Raw genomic sequence first — 19,688 nt, 5'->3', positions numbered from 1 at the left:
TGGTTAATGATATCCCCAAGCATGTTGACAGTGGGTGATTCAGTGATGGCAACACCATTTGAATGTCAAGGGGCCATGGTTATAGTGCGTCTTATTGATGATGGTTATTGTCTGGCATTTTTTGTGGCACAGACGGTACTTGTCAGCCCAAGCCTGGATATTGTCCAAATCTTGTTGCATTTGAACATGGACTGCTTCAGTATCCGGAGATTTGTGAATGGTGCTGAATATTGTGCCATCATTGATGAACATCCCCACTTCTGATCTTATGACGGAGGGAAGATCATTGATGAAGCAGCTGAAGATTGTTGGGCCTGGGACACTATCCCGAGGGACTCCTGCAGAAATGTCCTGGAGTTGAGATGACTGACCCTCCATGACCACAACCATCTTCCTGTGTACCAGGTATGACTCCAACCAGTGGAGAGTTTGTCCCCTGTTATCCATTGATTCCAGTTTTGCTAGTAGTGATTACCTTTGGTTCTAGGTATTAAGGTTTGCCATGCTTTGCATTCCTTCACAGCCTTTCCAAAGTCTTGGTGGATTCTTGGCCCATATACCATCTGGCCAAATTTCTGGTTTGGTCAATTATCATGTGTGCCTGTTGCAACAGTTGGAGGTTATCAGGTCACATGATCCATATGACAACTTTCTTTCCCTTAAAGATGTCATTTGAGATTTTCCAAGTTGGCCTCTGAAAGGACAAGATGGTCTGGAAGTACTCTGGCCATCCACCAATCACTGTATTCCATAGTTGCTTTAACACAGTACCATTGGATATTTCCTGCTGCAGTGCTTGGCACTTTAACCTTGCATGTTTTGGCCGACCTACGTGCAGAATGTGTTTCAATGTCTGTAAGATCACCTAACAGATCTGGGGAGATGTCTGCAGGTCTTGACAGGTTAGGTGGATGGCTTAAAGAGTCGGATATGACTGTGGAATTACACAGCACGATCATAGCCTTAAGTTTTGACCTGTAAGCTCTGTAATGTTGGCACCATGTCAGCCTTTTTTTAAATGTAAATGTACTAATCATATGCAAGCATTGTGAAACAAACTAACTTTATTTGTAGTTTATATTATATAAAGAGTTAACTGCAAAACTAGGTATCATTCATCTAATCTCTACTCCTGCTGCTTTCCGACTGACTACAAATCATGTGACCAATATGTCACATCCCATGCAAGTAGTAATGACTGACAGTAGTTTAGCATACAACCCTTAAAGGTGCATGTACATTACATCACAACAGCAGGGATCAGATATCCACAAGCAAAAAGAAAATGTTCAAGCCTTGCACCTTTTTTGAATTACCTGGGAGCTAGGGGCACCTTTAGTTCCCTGTTGCTTTCTCTGTAGCAATGCCTTAGCCAATCAAAATTGATTTGCCAACCAATCAGCACCCTTTTCTCTTGTCATGTAAATTGTAATTGTTTGAAGTTTGACATTCTTGCCTTTGTCCTGATGAGTATTAAATGAAAAGCTTTGGCAGCGTATTTCTTTTTTTAGATGTCTTTATACTATTGGCAATGTTTTCAAAGCTCTCCTGATGGAGAACTTATAGTTGTGTTCTCAACCTGTACCATATCACACAATGAGGATTGCAAAATCTGGAATTCCACTGGTGTAAGGATTATCTGTGATTCATATTTCATATGTGCTTTGGATCCTCGGTGGCTTATATACTCCAGTGTTGGTAACAACCCCAAGTTCTTCTTCTTTGGAAGTACAGAGTAATGTTGCATTGAAAATTGTGCATGGAATTCTTCAATACTATTACCAGTGCCTTTCCAGGTGTTGCCTGATGCAAGAATCACATGCTCATCAATAGTAAGAATCCTGTACCAAATCTACACAAAAATACTGGATAAAAGCAAATTACTGTGGATACTGGAATCTGAAACCAAAGGAAAAAACTCTGGAAAATCGCAGCAGGTCTGGCAGCATCTGTAAGGAGAGAAAAGAGTTGACATTTCAAATCCAGATGACCCTTTGTCAAGGCTTTGACAAAAACAAGTGGTTTTAACAACAAATCATCGTGTTAATACACCTCTGGCACATACAGAAGTTGCTGACCAAGGAGTTTCCTCAAGTTTCTGAGGAATTTTTTAATTTCAGTTTCTTCTGATATTGTAGCAATCCGGCAAATTACGACCCCAAGAGTCTGCTGTTAATTGTAAGCAAAATGATGGATGATGTTGTTGACACTGCTGTCGAGCAGCATTTGCTCAGTAATAACCTGCTGACAGACCCTCAGTTTCGGTTGCACCAGCATCACTGCTTAACTCTGGAACTCAGTATGGCTCTGGTCCAAACAACAAAAAAACTGAATTCTGCAGATGAATGACTGCCTTTGACATCAAGACAGCGTTTAACTGAATTTGACATCAAAGAATTCCAACAAAGAATTCAGGTATCTGGGCAAACTTTCTACTGGTTGTAGCCATACCTAGAAATCAGATACCTCCGCACAAGGATATTACTGTGGGAGTTCTTCGGGAGTGTCCTACGTCCAGTCATCTTTAACTGCTTCATCAAAGATCTTCCCTCCAAAATGAGATCAGAAGTGAGGCTATTTGCTGATGATTAGTATCATTTTGCAACCTGTTCGATACTAAACAGCCCGTGCTTGCATGCAGCAAGACCAGGAAAGCATTGGAGTTTGGCTGAAACATAAGAAGTAATATTTGTACTAAAACATGACCATCTCTGATAAGAGAGAATCTAACCATTTCCCTGGACATTTTTCAGCATTTCCTTCACTGAATCTTTCATCTTCAACATCCTTGGGGTTACCATTGCCTAGAAACTGAACTGAACCTGATAGGAAACAGGTAGTTTTAAGTAATCTATTTGTGCTTTTGAATATTAGAAATAAGGTATAGTTTTATGTGAGATTACTCATGTTTCTGTAAGAAAAAGTTAAAAGTAAGCTTCATGTTAAACAAAGTTGCTTGCATGTATGTGGATTTTGGTTTAATTTCAACTATGGCTACATTGTGATGAGAGGATTTCTAATGTGGAAGCAAACAATCTTAAAGCAAGACTGAGCTTAACAAACAGAGGCCACTTTAGGATAGAAAGAATTTTTGAGTTCAGTTTTAAACTGGATTCAGTAGCAGTTGGAGACAGGTAGCTGGAGAGGAAGCAGCTCTCTCAAACTGCCAGAAGCAGAGAAGCAGGACATTGAAGAAAGAGCAAGAAAGCAAGTCCCAGACTCTAAATAATACATCATTCTAGAAAGTTGGTTTACAATTAATTTGTACTTACTGAGAACAATATTGTATAAGAAGTATTCTGTAACTGGTGTTATCCTTAAAAACCTGTATGTGTTGGTGAAGATATAGGCGGAGTAAAGAAGTATTGTGGTATAGTCAAATTTTTCATGTTTAATAAATGTTTTATTCTTTTGTAAAAAGCTAATTGACAGTCTTGTGACTTTGTTCATTCACACTTCTAAAAGCAAAAGTAAAAACTATGGGGTCTACTGAGCCAGTGTTCTATTTGGGATCTTCCTGTCAACACCAGGAAAGGAAGGCAGTGGCATAGTGGTATTGTCACTGGACTTGTAATCCAGAGAGACATTGGGTGAAATTTGATTTCAATAAAAAATGAAACCATTATTGGTTGTCATAAAAACTGATCTTGTTCACTAAGACCCTTTTACAGAAGGAGATCTGCCACCTTAGCTAGCCTACATGTGACTCCAGTCCCACCACAATGTGGTTGATTCTTAAATGCCCTCTGAGGGCAATTAGAAATGGGGAATAAAAGCCAGCCAATGTCATCCATATCCCCTGAACAAATAAAGAAAAATTAGTAATATCAGCTGGGATCATAACATATCAACCATATAAATTCTTACCTTCAAAAACAGGTCAGAGGCTGGGAATTCTGGAATGAGCAACTCAGTTTGACCTTCCCCATTTGACAGTCATCTAGACTCAAAACGTTAGCTCTGTTCTTTCTCCACAGATGCTGTTAGAACTGCTGAGATTTTCCGGCATTTTCAGTTTTTGTTCTAGATTCCAGTATCTGCAATAATTTGATTTTATCTGTAAATCATCCACAAGGCACAAGGTCAGGAGTGAGATGGAATACTCTCCACTTGCCTGGATGAGTGCAGTTCCAACAACATTCAAGAAGCTCAATACCATCCAGGACAACGCAACCCACTTGTTGGTGTGCATAAAAACATTAAAAATAGGAGTAAGCCATTTGGCCCTTTGAGCCTGCTCCACCATTAATGATGATCACTACTGATCATCCAACTCAGTAATCTGTTTCCGCTTTTCTCCCCATATTCTTTGATTCTTTAAGCCCAAGAGCTAACTCCTTCATGAAAACATGCAATGTTTTGGCCTGAACTGCTTTCTGATAATCTGCTTTCCTGTTTTTGCTACCAGAGATAACCTCATCTTTGTCCACATTTATACTGCATCTGCCAAGCATTTGCCTTCTCACCCAGCTTGTTCACATCACGCAGAAGCATCTCTGCATCATCTTCATAGCTTACCTTCCTATCCAACTTTGCGTCATCTGCAAATTTTGAAATATGATATTTAGTTCCCTCATCTAAACAGTGGCACAGTGGTTAGCACTGCAGGCTCACAGCACCAGGGACTCTGTTTTGATTCCCAGCTTAGGTTACTGTATATGTGGCGTTAACACATTCTCCCCGTGACGGTGTGGATTTCCTCCGGGTGCTGGGGTTTCCCACATTTCAAAAGTTGTGCTGGTTAGGTGCTTTGGCCATGCTAAATTCTCCCTCAATGCACTCAAACAGGCACCAGAGTGTGGCTACTAGGAGATTGTGATGGTAATAAATAAACCTTAAACTTAAATCATTAATATATATTGTGAATAGGCAGGGTCCTAGCTGTATTGCCCTAATCATGCCTGCCACCAAGAAAAAAAAGGCCTGCTTATTTCTGCCCTTTGTTTCCTGTCTGCCAACCAGCTTTCTGTCCATCACAATACAATCCCATGCACTTCAGTTTTACATACTAATTTCTCACATTGCATCTTGTTGAAAGCCTTCTGAAAGTCCAGAGAAACCACATCCACTGATATCCCCTCATTAAATCTACTGGTTACGTCCTCAAAGAATTTTAGTAGCTTTGTCAAGCATAATTTCTGTTTAATAAATCCAAAATTATTCTGTCCGATCTTACCACTGTTTTTCAAGTGCTCTGCTATTAATTCTTTAATAATGGACTTTTCCCCCAGTGCTGATGTTCGATTGACTGGTCTACAATTTCCTGTTTTCTCTCTACCTCCCTTTTTAAACAGTGGGGTTGCCATCTGCAGGAACAATTCCAGAGTCTATAGAATCTTGGAAGATGTCCAGCAATGCATCCACTATTTCTTAGACCACTTCCTTACTCTAGGATGTTGATTATCAGGCCCTGGGGATTTATCTTTAATCCCTTCAGTTTCTCCAACAACATTTCCCTACTAATAAAGAAAAGTAAAGATTATTTATTCGTCACAATTAAGGCTTACATTAACACTGCAATGACGTTACTGTGAAACTCCCCTAGTCGCCTAATACCAATTTCCTTGTTTTTTCTTTCGCTATACCCTATATTTCCCAACAGTACTGGTATGTTTTGTGTCCTCCTTTTGTGAAGATGGAATCAGAGTATGTATTTAGTTGGTCAGCGATTTTTTTTTTTTTGCTCCCAATTAAAATTCCCCTTTTTCTGACTCTAAAGGACATACGTTTGTCTTCACCAGTCTTTTTCTTTTCAGATTCTGCTAGAAGCTTTTGCAGTCAGATTTTATGTTCCCTGCTCTTGTACTCTATTTTCCTCCTCTTACTCAATCCCTTTTGTCCTCTTTTGCTAAGTGCATAAATGCCTCTGCTGAAAGAGATGCTGCATTGTCAATTGGAAGTCTAGATTTTTTAAGCGTATCCAGGTAAGTGGATAGATTGTGGTCGTATCAGCATCAGATGAAGCTGATGCTGATAGGAAGGGTTGAGTCTCTACCTTTTTTGGAAATAAGCTTAAACAAAACTTAGTTTTGCATAGGTTGATTGCCTGTCTTATATTGCACCCAGAGATAACATTAAGTATAAGCTAAATGGTAAAAATGTCATCCCACAGCTTCTCAACTGTTCCTGCTTGGTACAAAGAACAAAACATTTTTAATAATTTAGATGGCTGGAATGTCAAAATTAAAAGCTTTGATCACGTGGCGTGTGGACTGAGCTTTGTCACTTTGCTGATGGAAAATACCACTTGTGTCAAAATTGAAATAGGTTGCAGACAACAGCAAAGATATTTGGCATACGTTGTCAAATAGGATTTGACTATTCTATGCAGATGATTATTTAATGCAGTAGTGATGTCCAGGTGCAAAGTATCAGGCTGGTGTCATCTTATTTGTTTTTTATTTTTATGACCTACTTCAATATTTCCAGTTAGGAATAGTTAGATACTAAATTTAGCTCAAAATTGGCAGCACTGGAATTATTGGTGCTTTTAAGTGATAACTGCTCCATCTGTTGTATGTTAACAGCCAGAACCAAGCAGATGGGACACAAACCTCAATCTGTTAAAATATGCTCGCGGTCTTTCTATTGCATTCTAATTTAAAACTGAATTGTATCATTTGGTTACAAAATCCTGGTTGTCGGTTTCTGAAACTGGACCATGTTGGTTGCTGGGTGGGGTGTATTTTCAATAATTATTGGTAGGTGCTCAGTTACTTCCATTTAAGCAAGAGTATATATTTTGCATTGGTAATCTTCTACCTTAGAATTATGTACCATAGGTCTTTGAAATTATATTATTTATTAGGTAGTTTCAGATGTTTATTTACATAACAGCAATTAAGTAAGTAAACAGAACAAACCACCCACACCCTCTAACATGCACAAAAGATGAAACATACACTTAGATTATTAACAGACTAACAAGAAATAAGTCCTGTACTATTAACCAGTTCTTTAAGATGAAAAGTGTTGCCAGCCTGAAGGATTTTCTTTTGCTCCTTTGAAGACAATGGAGGTTAAAAAGTTCTGGGTTTTTGATGCAAACTTGTGACCAACCTTCTATAGAGAAACGTAATCTTACAGGAGAAGCCAAATTAATTCCTTCCACTGCCTGAACTGACTCTGCTTTAGAAGCAGAGTTCTTTTTCTTCTGTGCTTTGTGCAATCACTCTGTGCTGCTGGTTCCAGACTGCTTTTCTGGCTTCTCTTCTGGATGAATGGATTGACCACAGCCTCAGCTAGTGTTGGTCAGATGAGAACAGTTTCAACATATTGGGGGTGGGGTTGCAATTGATGTCCCCTCAACTTGCGAGTTATGGTTAGCTCATTGAAAACTCTTATTTGACATTCCATTTTCATTGTGCTGACAGGTTTGGTCGCCACTGTCTGTCCAAAAATGAAAAAGAACCTTTTTCATTATCTGACTTTCTGGAAACTCTTTTAAGAGCATATAGTGTCCATTATTTCTTGCCACTTTCTCTTAGTACAGAGTCTGGTGTAAGGTGATTCGTCCTCTCAAGTCTAGAGGCTTGTTTGGTTAAACATTTATTGGTAACCCATAATTATATACAAATGCAAGGTACTTGGACTGCAGTCTCCATGCTATCTCCTTACAAACTCTACTACACAGTCTAACACCATGTGACTTTCTGCATCAGACCATGGGCAGCACAAGTGGTCAGCTCCACGTTAACCCTTGCTCTGCTGGAACACCCTCCACTTCACCTTCTCCCAAGTCCCCAACTTTATATATTCAGAAAGTTTGGAGGCTTGGCATTTCTTCCAGATCTTATTCTGTCACCTTTGGACAAATAATAGTGTGAGTTTAGGTTGACTTTGTGGGTTTGATGTTGAAACTGTTGTATTCTTGTCTTACTAGCACTTGGTTCTTTCCATTTGATTTGCTTATCACAACCTACCTGCTTTGCTCAAATGCCAGGGTTTGTCCTGTTCCCTTCAAAGGGAATGTTCACTCTGCCCATTCCTAGATTCTTTAAACTCAAATTGTTTATTTCCATGTTGTTCCTAGATATGATATTTCCAAAATGGAACTATCATTTCCACTTGTTGCTCAATTTCAGGCAAATATCATTCATTCTCTCATTTTCAAATCATTTTTTCTTGTCATGAACCTTTGTCATTCAGCTCAGCAACTTCTCTGGTGAATTTAATTGTCTGTATTTCAGAGCTATTTGTGCCATCCTTGTACATGCTTAACAGCTTTGGGAATTTCATTGCGCTTTTCACAACTAAGTTCCAATATTCAATCAAACCCATCTGGTTTTCCAATGTGAAGTTTTCCTTTCACAGAGCCCAATTTCTGTGTGCAGTGCTTCAAGCCCAGTGGTTGCTTCTGATATTCTACTTCTGCTTTTTTGGAACTTCCACTTTCTCTTGTAACTATTCAACCTTTCTTGATATTCTAGTTTCTTGAGTTTCATCTCAGCCATGTCATTTTTCAACAACTCAATGGCTCTGTGCTTTTTCTTCTAGTTCCTTTATTTTTAATGCCAGATTTACATCTTTTGATTTTTTTTCTCTGTCTGCAGCATTTTGGTTTTGCCGTTAGTCATGTCTGTCTCTAGTGAAGTCTTATTTCAGTTCTGAAATTGTGCTACTCAGGGCTCGCACTTTGGAATGACCTTGGGAGTTTTTTTTTATTCGTTTATGGGACATAGGTGTTGCTGGCTGGCCAGTATTTATTGCCCTTCCTGAGTTGCCCAAGGGCAGTTGAGAGTCAACCACATTGCTGTGGCTCTGGAGGCCAGACCGGGTAAGGATGGCAGATTTTCCTTCCCCAAAGGGCATTAGTGAACCACATGGGTTTTTCCAACAATCGACAATGGTTTCATGGTCATCAATAGATTTTTAATTCCAGATATTTTTATTGAATTAAATTCCACCTTCTGCCGTGATGGGATTCGAATCCAGGTCTCCAGAACATTAGCTGAGTTTCTGGATTAGTAGTCTAGTGATAACGCTAGGCCATCACCTACTCCAGATTGAAAACAGCACAAGTGGAGAGGCAGTCGGAGGATTGTAAATAGTGCGAGTGGAGAGCTAGTCGGTTGATTAAAAACAGCACAAGCGGAGAGGCAGTCAGGAGATCAAAAACTATTTAAGTGACGAGGCAGTTGGAAAATCAAAACAGCACAAGAGGAAAGGCATTCAGGAGGTCGAAGACTGTGCAAGTAGTGAGACAGCTGGAAGATCAGAAACAGTATGAAAGGAAAGGCATTCAGGAGATCGAAAATTGCATGTACAAAACAAAAGGAGGCATCACAGCAAAGACGTAACTTGATTGGTTGGAGAAGAAGCTAGCTGTTAGGTGAGTATCTGGTGGGTATCTAGTCAGTATTTAAAGTTGATGCCATTCCTAAGATTTAAAATCAAAATTATTAAAATATATTAAAAACTAATTTGATTTAAGTAATTTAAAACACATTAAGGATGGCAGGATGGGTAATATGTCAAGGTTGTAGCATGTGTCATATAGTCATCGAGGTTTACAGCATGAAAACATGCCCTTTTAGCCCAACATGTCCAAGCTGCCCTTTTTTTTAAAACCCCTAAGCTAGTCCCAATTGCCCGTGCTTGGCCCATATCCCTCTATCTTATCCATCTTTAAAAGACAAAATTGTACTCGCCTCTGCCACTCCCTCTGGCAACTTGTTCCAAACATTCACCATCCTCAGTGAAAAAATTGCCCTTCTGGACCCTTTTGTATCTCTCCCCTCTCATCTTAAACCTATGCCCTCTAGTTTTAGACTCCCCTATCTTTGGGAAAAGATATTGACTATCTAGCTGATCTATGCGCTTCATAATTTCATAGATCTCTAAGATCATCCCTCAGCTTCCTACGCTCCAGGGGAAAGAAGTCCCAGTCTATCCAGCCTTTCCTTATAACTCAAAAAAAACTCTTTCTAGTTTAATAATACCCTTTTCTATAATAGCATGACTAGAACTGTACACAGTACTTTTGTGTTGTTTTACCGATATCTTGTACAACTTCAACAAGATGTCCTAACTCCTGTATTCAATGTTCTGACCAATGAAACCAAGCATGCTGAATGCTGCCTACACCATTCTGTCCACCTGTGACTCCCCTTTCAATGAGCTATGAACATGTACCCCTAGACCTCTTTGTTCTTTAACTCTCCCCAACATCCGGCCATTAACTGTGTAGGTCCTGCCCTGGTTCAGTCTACCAAAATGCATCACCTCGCATTTGTCTAAATTAAACTCCATCTGCCATTCGTCAGCCCACTGGCCCAATTGATCAAGATCCCGTTGCAATCCTAGATGATCTTTTTCACTGTCCACTACACCACTAATCTTGGTGTCATCTGCAAACTTACTAACCATAGCTCCTAGATTCTCATCCAAATCATTAGTATAAATGACAAATAACAGTGGACCCAGCACTGATCCCTGGGGCACACGGCTGGTCACAGGCCTCCGGTTTGAAAAACAATCCTCTGCAACCACCCTCTGATTTCTGTCATCAAGCCACTTTGTATCCATTTGGCTACCTCACCCTGAATCCCATGAGATTTAACCTTGTGCAACAAGCTACCATGCGGTACCTCGTCAAAGGTCTTGCTAAAGTTCTTGTAGACAACATCACCTGCACTGCCCTCATCTACCTCCTTGGCTGTCACTTCAAAAAGCACTATGAAATTTGAGAGAGACGATTTTCCACTCTCAAAGCCGTGCTGACTCACTAATCTTTGCATCTCTAAATGCCTGTAGGTCCTGTCTCTCAAAATACCTTCTAACAACTTACCCACTACAGATGTGAGGCTTACTAGCCTGTAGTTCCGTGGCTTTTCCCTGCAGCCCTTTTTAAACAAAGGCACAGCATTTGCCACCCTCCAATCTTCAGGCACCTCACCTGTGGCTGTTGATGATTCAGATATTTCTGATAGGAGACCTGCAATTTCCTCCCTAGTTTTCCACAATGTCCTGGGATACATTTCATTGGGGATTTATCTACCTTGATGTGCTTTAAGAGTTCCAGCACCACCAGCTCTGTTATATGTACGTTCCTCAAGACATCAATGTTTATTTCCCCAAGTTCTCTAACATCTGTGCTTTTCTCAACAGTAAATACTGATGAGAAATATCATTTAGGATCTTATCCATCTCTTGTGGATCCGCACATAGATGAACTTGTTAATCCTTAAGAGGCCCTACTCTCCCTTGTTACTCTTTTGCCCATTATGTATTTGTAGAAGCTCTTTGGATTCTCCTTTGCCTTATCTTCCAAAACAATTTTGCGTCCTCTTTTTGCCCTCCTGATTTCTCTCTGAACTCTACCCTACACCCGCTGTACTCTTCAAGGGATCAGCTTGATCCCAGCTGCCTATGCATGTCATGTGCCTCCTTCTTGACCAGAGCCTCAATATCCCGAGTCATCCAAGGTTCCCTCCTACTAGCCTTGCCCTTCACTCTAAGAGGAATGTGTTTACCCTGAACCCTGATTGACACACTTTTGAAAGTCTCCCATTTACTAGACATCCCTTTGCATTCCCACAGACTTCTCCAATTAACTTTTGAAAGTTCCTGGCCTTGCCCCAATTAAAAATTTTTACTTTTGGTCCAGACCTATTATTCTCCATAGCTATTTTAAAACTAATAGAATTATGGTCACTGGTCCCAAAGTGATCGCCCACTAACACTTCTGTTGTTATTTCCTAAGAGGAGGTCAAGTTGCGCACATGCGCGCGCGCGCACACACACACACCCCTCCCCAATTTGGGCCATTCACATATTGAATGAGAAATTGCTCCTGAATACACTCAACGAGTTTTTCTCCATCCAACCCTCCAGTACTATGGATGTTTCATTCAATGTTGGGAAAGTTAAAATCCCCTACAATTACCTCGTATTTTTCTTGGCACTATCTGTGTAATCTCCTTACATATTTGCTCTTCAATTTCCCACTGACTATTTGGGGGTCTATAGTACAACTGATAGTACAAAGTGATTTTTTCCCCTTATTTCTCAGTTCCACCCACATAGACTCAGTGGGTGAACCCTTGGACATATCCCTTTTAATACTGCTGTGATATTTTCCTTAATCAAAAGTACAGCACCCTCTTCTCTCTTACCTCCTGTCCTATCTGTCCTGTAGCATTTGTACCCTGGAACATTGAGTTGCCAGACCTGTCCCTCCCTTAGCCAAGTTTCAGTAATTGCTATAATATCCCAGTCCCATGTACCCATCCATACCCTGAATTCATCTGGCAGGCCTCTTGCATTGAAATAATGCAGTTTAATCTGGACTTCCCTTGCTCTGTCTTACTTTTGCCTGATCTGTCTAGTACTAGGATTACTGACACTGCCTTTCCTATTTAAGGTTTGGGTTCTTCAATAACAACTGAGTCAGTAAGCTGGATGCTACTATTCCATCTGGTTTGGAAAGTATTCAGGGATGTGGGGGTGTGACTATAGCTGAGGCAGATAAGGGGAGCTGGAGTGCAGGAGTGTCAGCCATTGCAGTTGTCCAACAGATTTGAAGTTCTCAGCTTGTTTGGATGAGAGTCGGGGTTGCAGGGTAGATGAACTGACCGGCCATAGCACAGGAAGCCATTCAAGTGGAAGAGCACATTGGAAAGTAGTGGTTGTAGGGGGTAGTATATTGAGGGGGATTGACACTGTTCTCTGCAACAAAGAGCCAGGATGCAGGCAGCAGCATCACCTGCCTGGTGTCGGGGTTCGGGATGTCTGCCTTGAGCTGTAGAGCAACCTGCGATGGGATCCCATTATTGTGATCTATGTAGTACCAACCACATAGGTAGAATGAGAAAAGAGATTCTGTACCGAGAGTTTGAGCTGAGCACTAATTAAACAGCTGAACCTCCAAGATGATAACCTCTGGATTATCACCCAAGATGCATGCAAATTGGCGTTGAGGATATGAAATTAAAGAGATTAGTAAGTGGCTCAAAAACTGGTGTGAGAGAAGTGGGTTTCAATTTGTGGGGCACTAGTATTCGTACTGGGAAAGGGGATTGTATCATTGGGGCAGCCTACATCTGAGCCTTGCTGGGTCAAGTGTTCTTGCAGATCACATAACTAAGAAAGTAGGAAGGGCTTGGCAGGATGGCTCTGGTGAGGGGTTTAGAAGGCTTAAAAAGCAAAAGGATAAGACAGCATAGCATGGCAGCATTAAACAGGAAATTATAGAGACGCATGTGGTAAAGGAATGTCTGTACATATGGTTGACTTTAATCTACATATAGACTGGACAAACCAAATTAGTCACAATACTGTAGAGGAGGAATTCCTGGAGTGTATATGGGACGATTTTCTCGACCAATACATTGAAAAACCAGCTAGAGAGCAGGCCAACCAAGACTGGGTATTATTTAATTAGAAAGAAATAATTAGCAATCTAGTTGTGCAAGACCGCTCCTCATTTCACTTACCATGTTTCTTCTATCTCTCCTTTGGTTATCTCTGTCTCCATCTGTCCTTTTGTCCAGCAATGAGATCAATATTTCACTTTGTCCACAATGGGATCTGAGTTTGACTCAGCTCATTACTAGCTGTTTCTCTTGAAGCACTGCTTCCACTACCATATTGTTTTGTAGGATATACTAAATTGAATGTCTACACATTTCCCAGTCTCTTTCCTACTATTCTTTAGCCTCCCTCTATTGTATAGAATAAGAATGTTCAGCAGAACAAGGGTCACTGTGGGACTGAAGAACAGTCCTGCTCAGGTTATGATGGAGAGAGTCACATGACAGTAAACTAGTGGGGTAGAGTTTGGAAAGAGCCAGCATGGAGGTGGCAGCTAAGGATAGAGGTACCTGGAACATATACACACCAGAATATGTTCATAGTTATGGGTTGATAATAAATGGTTCAAACATACCTCTTAGTGAGACATCAACAGACTTTTACAACACCCTCTCTTTCCCTGAGGCTGCCATTTCACCAAAAAAAAAAATTAGGGCAGAATTATTCTATGCAGCTGGCAGCAGTTCATGCCCTACTCTGGGTGATTTTTGCACAGTAACCCCAGTTTATACTGAGCTTCCACTCTGTAGTATCTGTTACTTAGTTTCCATGCAATCTGGCATCTCCCTTGTTTGTGCTCACTGATGCAATCCCCAGGGATGATTTGAAGTGTTCAATGAGAGTTGTGCTTTACCAACACCAAATAATGTACAAATATAATGACAATATGATTTACGGAGGAGTTAGTATTGGAGCATATCCTTCGGTGCACCTAGTTTCACTGGAGTTCAAAACCATCCAGTGGATAACACACCAAACCGAGATATTGTCTGTTTAGGTCATTGTGGCCATATTTGAAATAGAGCAGAAAGTTCACTTGGCCAACATTCTTCCTTCACCTAGCAGTATTAAAATATTTTTTCTGGGCATGCATTTGCTGCCATGCTGATTACACAGCAATGATTATTCCTGAAGTAGCATGGTTATGAAGTGCTTTGAATGGTCTGAGAATATGATGAGCTGCTGTAAAGCAAGTTCTTCATTATTCTTAATCAATTTAGTGTTTTTCATATTGCTGTGAGTTTAAAAATAGTAGATGTTCTGCTGGTAAAATAGGATTCCTATTGGAGCAGACGATAATGCCGAATAACCAAGTGGCACTAACCCAATAACACATCACAGATGCAAGTGAACTAATGTAGAAATACAAAAATAATTTTTGCAAAGCACCTACTCCCTAGTTGCATTAAGTTTGTTAGTCTTCCAAAGTGTTGCTCAATATCAAACTAAACTAAAATGCCTTTCCTCATTATCTTACTCTGCTTATTAATACTTTATAATTGTGTTTGTTTCACACTACTTTGATGTTTGTTGTTGTCTTTCCCGTGTGTGTGTGCGCGCACGCGCGCACACAAGTGCACACAAATACATGTCTATGTCTCCTTTCTGATTTGCCTGCTGTATACCTCCTTGCTGCTGAACTGAGCGGGGACTAAACAGAAAAAAGCCTTCCTGAGGTTGAAAGACTATTTGGTAGGCAGAATGACAAAACTAGGAATCGGCAAGGAGGGATCATGGTACAGAGTTAGGAGTGAGCTAAGGAGTACCAATGGAGCTAGTGTTATTGAACAGATAGGCATGGCTTGGAAAGAAAGAATCTTCTGGGTTCAAAAGTGGACATAAAGTGAAATGGATTAATGATTTTATTGTGAAAATTAGAACAGGGCCTCAGCTATTTACCATTTATATAGATGATCTGGAGGAGGGAACCGAGTGCAGGGTGTCGAAATTTGCTGATGACACCAAGATTGGGGGAAAGGCAAATTGTGCGGAGGGTGTGGAGAGTCTGCAGAAGGATCTAGATAGGCTGGGCGAATGGGCCAGGAAATGGCAAATGGAATTTAATGTTGGCAAGTGTGAGGTGGTCCACTTTGGTAGGAAGAATGGTAGGAAGGACTATTACTTACGTGGCGAAAAACTGCAGCAGGCGACGGTGCAGAGGGACCTCGGGGTCCTTGTGCATGAGTCGCAAAAACCCAGCTTGCAGGTGCAGCAGGTGGTCAGGAAGGCGAATGGGATGCTGGCCTTCATAGCGAGGGGGATTGAATATAAAAGTAGGGAGGTCTTGCTGCAGCTGTATAGGGCATTGGTGAGGCCGCAGCTGGAGTACTGTGTGCAGTTTTGGGCACCGCACCTGCGCAAGGATATTTTGGCCCTGGAGGGAGTGCAGAGGAGGTTTACTAGGCTGATACCGGAGTTGAGGGGATTGAGCTATGAGGAGAGGCTGAATAAACTAGGCTTGTACTCGTTAGAGTTTAGAAGAATGAGGGGAGATCTCATTGAGACGTATAAGATGATGAATGGGATGGATAGGATAGAGGTGGAGAGACTCTTCCCGCTCAAAAAAGACAGTAGGACTAGGGGGCACAGCCTCAAGATAAAGGGGAGGCGGTTTAGAACGGAGTTGAGGAGGAACTTCTTCACTCAAAGGGTGGTGAATCTCTGGAATTCTCTGCCCGTTGAAGTGGTGGAGGCTGCCTCGCTAAATATTTTTAAGAAGCGGGTTGATGGGTTCTTGATAAGAGAGGGGATTAAGGGTTATGGGGAGAGGGCGGGAAAGTGGAACTGAGCCACAACAGATCAGCCATGATCTTATTGAATGGCGGGGCAGGCTCGAAGGGCTAGATGGCCTACTCCTGCTCCTATTTCTTATGTTCTTATGTTCTTAAAGAATAAATTTTGTTGCCTTTCCAAGGCTTATTTACTGGAACATAACTATTGGTGCCCTTAAAGCCTGTTGTGTAAAATTGGCTCAAAGTTTTTACACTAAGGAGGAAAAAATAGCTAACAGTGGGTGAAAAACACAGGGATAAAATGTAGAGAATAAAGACCTGGATAAAAATAATAGGTTTTTGAAAACCGGGACGATATGAACAATGCAAAATGGATTAGTAAGAGACAGAGGAAGCAATGTAGAGAGAATTGGGTGGCAACAGAGGACAGAAGTTGTATAAATGCGTGGCTTATAAGTGGAGTAGGTCTAAGTGGGGTAGGGAGGCAAGTCAAAACTTGTACTTTGAGGAAGAGAGGATGCACATTATGATTTAAAAAAAACACAGTTTAGGTGGAAAAGGCAGTCTTGTAGTGAAAATGGGGAAGGAAATGAGCTTTCTCTGTACAGAGAAATCTATATAGTCTGAAATAACAGCTAGAAGCTTGACAGAACTAAGGCAAAAGCCACGTGGACAACGACTAGACTTAAAAAGAAAGGTTTTACCCTTGGTGGTCCCTGCAAACTGGATTGCATTTTTTTCTTTAGTATGTGCTAATGTTCCAAAAAATATGGCAATATTAGATCTTCAATTTGTTTGTGTGGGGAGGGAGGGCAACAAATTGCTTCTGCCTTCCAAGGTGTCAAAAACCAGAGCGTGGCCAGGAGTGATGCAGAGTGTCAATGAATTTAACCTTGGGGTTGTTTATATTTGTTCTCATAAGGATTCTGGTGTATATATAACTAATTGGCTGTGCCATGGTGCACATTGTGATCCTGTGTATTTCCATAGGTGTGAAAAAACTTGAACTATGTGGTGGTATAGAATATCTCTCAAAACTCTGCCAAGGATAATTTTATTGACTGTGTTTTGAACTGCTGTATGTTTTAAGCTAGAATGTATCTAATGCCTAAATAAACTGTAATTACATATTCAAAGGAAAGAACTAACACTCAAAAGTATTGGCAGCAAGAGGAGTAGAACCAATTTCTCTGTAGTATAATTGTGAATGAAAGATTCAGAAAAGAGATCGAAATGTTCCATCATTAAGAACAGCTGTTGCGTACAGATAAATTTTCAACTGCTGTTTTAATGATTTTTACATTACAGAATTAATTATTGGGGAAAGGATCTTGTACTGCTTCACAAGCTCTCAATTCAATTTTAAAATACAAAGGAAACATCCAAGAGGCCCTCTTCCTGTGAAAGTTGAACATTACTGGAAGCTAGTATCTCTGAATCTTGAGTGGTTATCAATGGACTAGACTGAAGAATTTTTCACACCAACTTTCTGTTGACCTTTGCAATTTTACAATTGTTTGGGGTTGTAATAAATAATTGGCATCCCAAAGTAGTATTTGTTTTCAAGGGGAACAGTAGATTGATTGGATTTGATCAATTTTCTTTGGATTCCAATGTTTTAATGTTTAAGCTGGTTTATTCATAAGGCACTACATTCCAGTAATTAACTGGTGTTGCAGCCAACAGCATTTAATTTTGAAATCATTCCATTCCCTCAAACTTGCAGGGAAACAATGTTGTAACTAATTTGTAAGGACATATATGTTTTCTTTCACAGAGGAGTAGAGGACAGAAACGAAAAAGGGGAACTAGCTCTGATGGAGAAAAAATTGAGGTTTGTGCTTACCCTGGAAAACAGATTATTTTTATCCAAAAATATTATGTGTATTACATTTGGAATGTCATTTTCATTATTGTTTCTTTAGGAAACAATTCCTTCCAGAGCAAGGCGCCGACGGCAGACCTCACTACAAAAAAGACCAAAATCAGAAGACTTGAGGACAGAATGTGCTACATGTAAAAATCCTGGAGACAATGAAAATTTAGTCAGGTAGCTGTTTTATGAGCATTGCTACTGCTGCTTAAAGTTCTGGCTTCATTAGTACTTAATTATAGCCATAAATGAAATAAATTCGTACGCCGCAACCTCTTAAAAATCTGATTCTGTGCAACAACATTACTTTGTAGTAGATTGATTCTGTTTATTGAACTGCCACACACATTTACACTATGGATTTTGACGTAATTAAGCAGGATAATCTTTCTTTGCTCCTACAGGAGGATTAATTCTTCCTTGTCAGGTTGGTCGTCAATGTAGTATAACAACAGGTCACAAAGATAAACAAACGGTAATCCAATTGGAGTACTTAAGAGTTCTGCATTAAGTAAAGCCCATTCACAGTAGCAAATAATCAATGGTTAGTTTGTTTCTGACATCTAGTCACACTGATCTGTAATTCTGGCCATAACATGCCTGCTTGCCATTTCCCCTGTGGAAAGTTGCAAATGAGTTTAATGAGAGCACAAAAACATTCAAAACATGTTTTGAAATACCATTGCTTATGTTGAGAGTACCTCTTGAAGCTTCCTTCCCAAATTGGCAGATGAAACAACACCTAATGTAGCAGTCAATACTGAATATTCCAGCTTTGATATCTGGCCTGTGTTGTTATTTAAAAATCTTGGTCAAGATTAGCCTTGATGTAATTGCATCTGGTGGAAAAAAAATATTTGTAGTGATCAGTGTTCAGTGAGTGAATCCTGCTGGTAGCTGCTTGTATATGGCATCAGCTGAAAACTGGAGAAAAGGTCCCTTCATAGTGAAATAATCTGACAACACTCACTCTGTTTCTAGTAGAGACAATGGCCATTTTTTAAGCAATGACAAGGACCATTAGTACCTGTTTAATTGCACCATAGAATCAGTGGGAATGGTCGGGGAAATTAAACACTCTATAGAATGAGTTAAAGCAAAATTCCAGAAAATGTTTTCGCAACATTAAATTAGTAGCTTGCATGAAATTGTGGGATAATTTATCCAAATGTGTTAAAGTAATAAAATCAAAGTTATTTGCGTTTTTTTTGTGATGCTTTTCTTTTTCTTGGATCTGCTATGGTAAAATGTTTGGCTGGGATGAAAGTACATTCAAAGACTTTGTTATCAAATACAGAGTTCTCACCTGATGTTTAGCCCCTTGCTGAGGCAGAATATTGCCCTTCAGTATGACTTGCAAAGATTAATTCTGATGATGATTAAGAAATCTGTGCATAAGTATTAACATTGCACAAAATAATTAAGCATCTGTTAGTTTGTGCAATATACCGAAATAAAAATCTGTCCTGCTTGCTATTCAATGATCCTCACTAAGGATACATCATCATGGAGATTGGATGATGACTGGGGGAAGCTTGTAGATCTTTTCACTAGGCATTTGCGTGAAAACAGTACTAGGGCTATTTTTTGCCATGAAACCACAAGAAAAGTATGGGTTTCAAATTGCGGTTAAACATGTATCCTAGATTATGATTTTTTTTAGCTATTTAAATAATGTGCTATGATCCTGTTAGGGATCCTTAATGTTTAATTGAATACGCCGGATGATTTCATGTTTTTTAAACAAAAACATTATTGTTTATAAGAAA

The 19,688-nt window shown here is 40.0% G+C and overlaps 1 protein-coding gene across 13 annotated transcripts in view; it reads left to right on the top strand.

Moving 5' to 3' along the window:
• phf14 (PHD finger protein 14) overlaps window positions 1-19,688 on the top strand; it is a 230,068-nt gene that overhangs the window by 124,676 nt on the left and 85,704 nt on the right. For 12 of the 13 annotated variants that reach the window (XR_013888988.1, XR_013888987.1, XR_013888985.1 and 9 more), the window contains 2 exons: window positions 17,824-17,880; window positions 17,972-18,096. Coding sequence is in view for 5 of the 13 variants with exons in the window: in XM_080207547.1 (XP_080063673.1) it covers window positions 17,824-17,880; window positions 17,972-18,096 (182 nt within the window). In the remaining 8 variants the exon portion in view is untranslated. Of the gene's footprint in view, window positions 1-1,796; window positions 3,374-17,823; window positions 17,881-17,971; window positions 18,097-19,688 lie in introns of those variants that run through there. The other variant, XM_080207568.1, reaches the window with a different exon arrangement.

The sequence above is a fragment of the Carcharhinus amblyrhynchos genome, chromosome 2, assembly GCF_965287045.1.
Source record: "Carcharhinus amblyrhynchos chromosome 2, sCarAmb.v2.hapA, whole genome shotgun sequence".
Classification (NCBI taxonomy): Eukaryota; Metazoa; Chordata; class Chondrichthyes; order Carcharhiniformes; family Carcharhinidae; genus Carcharhinus; species Carcharhinus amblyrhynchos.
This window is presented reverse-complemented; position numbering and strand designations above follow the sequence as displayed.